Genomic DNA, 6,713 nt, shown 5'->3' on the forward strand with positions numbered 1-6,713 from the left:
CTTTTCTCTTAATAATTATGATTATGTCTCAAAATTACATTATCTGATGATCATAAAATAATTTAGTAATTCTAGGTACCCTCACTCTCTCCCCACCTAAGATGAACACTACTGGGGACCTGGCAGTTGAGAAACAGTCAAAAAATCTGCATCCTCATACCTGAACTAACCCAATGATAAAAGCCAGACAGTTGGGATCTACATTGCTAAGTGGGTTTTGTTGGTCCATTGGATGGCCAGTGTTCTATTGTCACTATACATGGAGGAGCCTATACATGTATGTGCTTGACAACAGGCTTTATGAACGGTTCTATACCAAGGTCAATCTCAAGTTCAAGGCTAAGAACTTTGGCACACGCAAGTGTGATAAAGTTGGAATGTGTTTTTAAAAAATCCAAAAGGGTAATAAGCATATATCTTAAGTTTGTGTGTATAACTAAGAGAAAAGGTGTGAGGGTTGACAGCAGGAATGATATATGAGAAACGCCAATGGAGAGGAAAGAATGAGAAGATGGAGGAGTGAAAGCAGACGAAGAAGATAAGCAAAATATGAGACTAAAAACAAGAGAACCTATCTGGTGGGCCCTTTGCCTTCTTAGCTCTCCAGGATAAAATATTCCTGTATCTTCAGGAAACTGAGGAACTTTTGGTGAATTTGGCAGGGTGGAGTAACCACACTTCGTGGGCAGGGGCTCTGGTGACTTTAGTCACCACTCATGATAGAGTTTGAAAGCACCAAAGGAGCCTCTTTCTGTTTAGGAATGAATCCCAACAACCACCTGGGAACGCTGAGTAACAGGTGGGGCTAGAGCCCCTGAGCATGGCCAAGGAATCTGGATTCCGACCTGCCCAATCTAGGATTTTAGGGAGAATGCAAGAAGGCTAGATATATATTTAAGTTATCACACGGTCACCAAAACAGTGGGGTGAAAAGGGAGGTTCAAACATGGTGAGAAGCAAGGAAATCTACTAAGAAATCTGCTAAGAGCCACAGGGAACCAAACCCATTCCCACTGCTATTGTTGCTGCTCTCCTGGTCCTGCCAAGGGCCTGGCTGGACACTGAGTCACATCGACATGTATAAAAGAGGTGCCTTCAAACGACTTGGCTCAAGTGAAAACAGCGTAGTACAGCCTGGAGCCCACTCTCCCCTAACCTCCTGAGCAATGTCCTGTAGCGCCAAGGAAGAGAGATTTGCAGTCATCCTGCCTCCTCCTAATAAGGTCAGGACACAAAGCAGACACGGCCCTTTTTGCCCCTTCTCTCATGTATTGAGTCTCTTTTCCCAGATGCTTGCATCTTTCCTCCATTTCCCTCTGGCTTAACTCTTATCGCCTTTTCAATATTTACATGTTAAAAAATGAACATAGAATCAGTCAGAAGTTTTTGCTTCCTGATGAAAGGAGACAATATCACCTATGAAGTAGTCTTGGGGGGCAAAAAAAGAAAAAGAGGAAATCCAACCTGAATCTGGTCAGGTGTCTAGATCTGAGCTGTCTAATACGGTAGCCACTAGCCATATATGACTAGCCACACGTCCCTGAAATGTGGCTTGGGATGTGCTGAAGTAAGAGTAACACAGCTACAGGATATCAGGGACTTAGTATGCAAAAGTAAAGTAAAATATCTCAATAATTTTTTACATTAGACACACTGAAATAGTATTTTAGCTACATGGTATATTATTGAAATTAATTTCACTTGTTTCCTTTTACTTAAGATGTGGCTACTGGAAAATACAAAATTCCTTATGTGGCTCACGATATATTTGTATCAGACAGCACTACTCTAAATCTAGCTACCAATTTACAGAAGATTCAGAGGACAGAGGAACAGCCCATGGAGATGCAATCAGCATTATCCTGACTGTGGGAAACTCTACAGATGAAATGATCTAGTTCCTTCAAAAAATAAACTTTACGGGAAAAGAAAAGATGGAGGCGAATCTATAAGTTAAAAGAGACTTAAAGAGACAGTGATCAAACACAACGAGGGGACCTTACTTGAATCTCAACAGAAACACACTTAAAAAATTACGAGATAACTGGGAATTTTAAGCGCTGGCTAGATATTTGGTAATTTTAAGAAATTATTGTTACAAATGTTTTAGACATGATGACAGTTTTACATTTATCTTCTAGAGATATATACTAAAATACTTATGAATAAAATGACACAACACTGGGATTCCCTTCAAAATAATCCAGGATGGGGAAACAGGGTGGGGATAGATGAAAGTTGGCCATGAACTTGTAATTACTGAAGGTGTGTGAGGTACATGGGAGTTCACTATACTATTTTCTCTGTTTTTAATGTTTAAACATTTCATACTAAAAAATCAAAACAAACAAAAAGCTCTGCCAAACAAATGTCTTTCAACCATCTATGGTAATCATGAGGAAGAGGGAAAAGAGAACATTCTAGAGCACCTGCAAACATACTGATTTGGTGTTGAAAGCCACTGGCTTCCCATAGCAAAAAGCCTGTGTGTTTTAATCAGCTGATGAACTATTTACAAGTAATGATTATATTCTTCCCAAACTGCTACTTTGGCAAGAGAAAACAAGTTCTTGCCAAACCATCAAGAAGAATAACTAAGACAGGTCATTCTGAAGGGCAAGTCAATTACCATAGCACCAAAGAGAAGACCAATTTAAGCATTCAATGACCCAAATATCAGCCACCCCACAGCTATTTTAAAGAAAGGATATATCACAACTCTTGCTGGTCAGTCTGTCTTAACTTTTACATTTATCTCTATATTGTTTTAACTTTTTGAAGAAAAATAATTTTTTTTTTTTTCTAAAAGCAAGCATACCAGGCTTCTTGTAGGAGATCTTATTGGGACTGATCCCCATAGGCACAATTTCTTCAAATACACCAACACGCAATTCTGGAAAACAGAAAGCTCCTCCTTTGCTGGCCTAGCCAATGAGAAACAAAACAGAATATGGTTCTCACTCTATCTCCAGATATAAGACATTTACGAGCAATATTATTTCCCTGTGTGGTGTGGAGTGCCGATCTGATCATTCCAGGTTGACTACAAATGTAGTGATCCCCTGAAATGGCCAGGATGTCTCTCACGTGAACAAACATGTCTAAGTATTAGAGTTTAGACTGTGTAAGCTGTTACATCCTTCCTCCATAAGAAGAAAGAATGAGGTCCAGAGATGGCACTGACTTGCCCAAGATCACATGGCAACTTAGTGGAAGAAGTGGAATGAATGTATTCCTTCTACTGTACTGCCTCGTAACCTAAGAGAGAAAAGGTAGTTATCTGCTTATTTCTCTACACTAACCTCTCCTTCATAACCTACAGTAGGAAGAGGCACCGAGGCAGAGGCAAATGGCTCTAGATCCATTTTATTTTCATTTTTTCTTACCTTAAAATCATCCTTACACAGATAATCTTTAAACAATGGGCAGGAAAGCATGACTTCCACATAGAGTCTGGTCGCCAATTTGCTTCCACCAACTGTCCCATTGATTCCTTCTGTAGCAATTCGAACCTGAGACACAAGATGATGAGAGAAAGGAAATACCGTCTGCTCTTAGCTTAGTTTAAATCTTCCCAGGGCAGAACGGGCTCATGTGTTAATGAATTTAACAGGAAAAGCAGACACTGCTGTGGACACCAAAGTGTAACCACACAAAGGTACTTGTAGTTTTATAAAATGGCACTGCCCACAGTTCAGACGAGGCACTCAGTTAAAGTGTTGCTGAACAAGAGAATGAAATGAAGCTACTAGAAAGCCCCATCTGCCATGGAGCTCCAGTTATCCAATAGCCAAAGAACTGAATTTTGAGCTCAATCCAGGTCAGATCTAGAATCAAGATTCAGCTTTGCCGCTTACTTGCCAAGTGGCCCTGAGAAAATTAATTTACTTCTCTTCAATTTCTTCATCTTGATAAAACAAGAATAAAAGAGAACCAACAATGAAAAACACTGCTTGGAAGATATTACCTAAGTTCTAAAGCACAGATCACACCTGAGGGCTGGGAATGGGAGTGAGTACATCTCTGCATAGTGTTTGGGGAAAGCCCACCATTGCAAACCCACCCCCAGGAATACAAGTTCCAGGAGTGTGTTTTTCTGTTTTGTTCACTGTTGCATTAACAAGTGCAAAGCACAGTACCTGCCACATAGTAAGCATTCAATATGCATCTGTCAAACACATGAACGTGTATCCATATGAGACTTTCTGACTTCTCAAACCCTCTATTCTCTTTGAAATGCTTCACTGGTTAGGGGACATCAGAGCCTGGGTTAAGGCCCCCGCCTTAAGAAGCAATGCTCTGGGAGCCCTGAAAAGTTAGTTGTTTTGATACCACAAAATCCTTTGGATGACTTTAAAGATGGATTATCTTTGGATAGAGCTGAGCTCTCTACAGAAAAGTGCTAGAGAGAAAGTGAAACACTGTATCATGATATTCTCTGGAAAGAGGTAATTTAATTCATACTGTTATCATTACCTATATAATAACGATACCCCCCAATGCATTAGAATTTGAAAAATTTAAAAGGCTCCCCTTTTTCGGGGCCCAGAGAAGATGCTTTATTTGTGCCCTCACTTGATTCAATTCTTTAGGGCATGGATACAAAGGGGATTCATTTCACAAGCCAATGCCAACACACTAGTGGTAACTATCCATAGTTCCATGATAAGCATTCTGGATCACATCCTTCAGAGTACAGAAGTCTAGTGAAGCCTGTTCTGGGCATGAGAGAAGAAAGCAGAAAGCATATGCATTCTCTCTTGTACAAGCTACTGTACCTATTACTAACTCATATACTTTTTAAGAGACTACATAGAAAAATAGAGCAGAACCAAAATAAAGGTTAGGAAATCTACCATAAAACTGTTTCAGATGTGACAAAGAGGTACGTAACTGTCTTTTGGGTAGGCTAGGAGATTCTTTCCTATGTTATCTTAATCTCAGAACCCAGATAAAAGACAAGCACATTCACTCCCTTTATAGCAATCTCTAAACTCATGTACTAGACTTTCAATTCTGGGATTCTTCAACATAAACCTTCCAAGGAGCTCCTTGATGAAGAATGCCTTAAACCTTGAGATGAAAAGCAATAGTTAGCATTTATTGAGCACCTATTATGAGACAGGAGCTTTATATTATTATCCTGAGTGCAGATATCAAAACTCTTATTTGACAGAAAAGGAAACAGAAGCTCAAAGAAATCAAGTAACCTACACAAGGGCACAGAGTTGGTAGGTGTAAATCTGGGATTTAAAACCAGATCTTATTGGCTCCAAATCTTGTAATTTTTTCCTATCCAAAGCTTCCACTGCATTCCCTCAAATATCTTGAGGAAATAAGGAATGTATAGCAATAGAGAACAGAAGCTTATTTCCACAATTCTAGAACTTTCAAGTTCTCCTCTTTCTCTACCTGAATGCCAATATTCTGCCAAATCTACTAGCAGAAAACTATTTCAGTAAAGTGGGCGTGTATCCTTGAAGCCTAAGATTTTAGACTTAAGATCCAGGCAGGTGCTGCCACCTTGTGGTTAGAGACCCTCACTGCTAGTTTACCTCAGGCTGAGTCAAGAATAAAAATCTGCCTCTAAACCAAGGAGATAGGTATCTTTTTTGGACATTCAGGTTTACTGTGAGAATACCCACCTTTCAAGGTGTTCTTTAAACAGAGATTATGATTCAATCCACAGATGTTTACTAATTATTTTTACTATGTGCCAGGAATTGTGCTAGAAATTAGGGATATAATGGTTGGAAAAAATACCATTCTTGCCCTCTTGGAGTTACAGACTGAGGTCACACATTAAAATAATAGCTACAAACTGACAAATGCTATAAAATTACTATAAGATGCTATGGGAGTGTATTTGAAAAAAAAAACAGATTTAGACTGAAGTTCAGGAAATCTCTCTGAGGAAGTGTCATTGAGAACTGAAGATTGAGTAAAAATTAGATAGGAAAACCAAGTAGGTGTGGTAGAGTTCCTTGAAAAGTTTTCTTGTAAAAAGGCCCAAAGACATAAAAAAAAACCTTGGGGGCTCCGTGAAACTGAAAGACCCTGTTGCTGGAGTATAATGAGTAAAGAATGGTACTAGATAAGCAGAAAAAGTAAGAAGGGGCCAAATAATGCAGGAACTTAAGGGCATGTTTAGGATTTAGGTTTTACTCTGAATGCGCTGGATAGCCACTAAAAGATTTTGAGGAGGCGGGGAATATGATTTTATTTAACTTTTAAGATCATTCTGGCTGCTGTGTGGAGAATGAATTAAATGGCAGGCAAGGAAGGAAGAATGAGAGTAGTTTGGAAGCTACTGAAATGGCCTAGGTATGAGAGGGTGGGGGCTTTGTCGAAGGTTGTGGAAGTGGAGGAGAGAGTAAAGAGAGTCAAGGGATATTTTAGAGGTAGAAATGGCAGGACCAAGTGATGAACTGAATGAAGTAAATGAAGCTTTCAGTCACTATCTGTTATAAAACATGAATGTGAACCATATCACTGACTGATCAAATGACTGCCTCAGGGAATTAAAACCTGGGACATGTGTGGGAAAGAAGGTTTAAGACAGTACCATGTCATAACCAGACGGTTATGATTTAAAAGTGTCTGAATATACACGTGCATCTATATGCAATCATCGAGGATATTAAAAAAATAAAAAGAAAATAATCCATAATCCACTTGTAGAAATATTCACAATTAACATTTTGATATTTACT

At 39.1% G+C, this 6,713-nt stretch overlaps 1 protein-coding gene across 4 annotated transcripts in view; it reads right to left on the minus strand.

Moving 5' to 3' along the window:
- TSTD2 (thiosulfate sulfurtransferase like domain containing 2) overlaps positions 1 to 6,713 on the minus strand; it is a 23,747-nt gene that overhangs the window by 7,270 nt on the left and 9,764 nt on the right. For all 4 annotated transcript variants that reach the window (XM_023534221.1, XM_011366237.2, XM_023534220.1 and 1 more), the window contains exons 5-6: positions 3,387 to 3,512; positions 2,819 to 2,924 (exon numbers count right to left, since the gene is read on the minus strand). In XM_023534221.1, coding sequence (XP_023389989.1) covers positions 2,819 to 2,924; positions 3,387 to 3,512 — 232 coding nt within the window. The remainder of the gene's footprint in view (positions 1 to 2,818; positions 2,925 to 3,386; positions 3,513 to 6,713) is intronic.

Source organism: Pteropus vampyrus, unplaced genomic scaffold (assembly GCF_000151845.1).
Source record: "Pteropus vampyrus isolate Shadow unplaced genomic scaffold, Pvam_2.0 Scaffold123, whole genome shotgun sequence".
Lineage (NCBI taxonomy): Eukaryota > Metazoa > Chordata > Mammalia > Chiroptera > Pteropodidae > Pteropus > Pteropus vampyrus.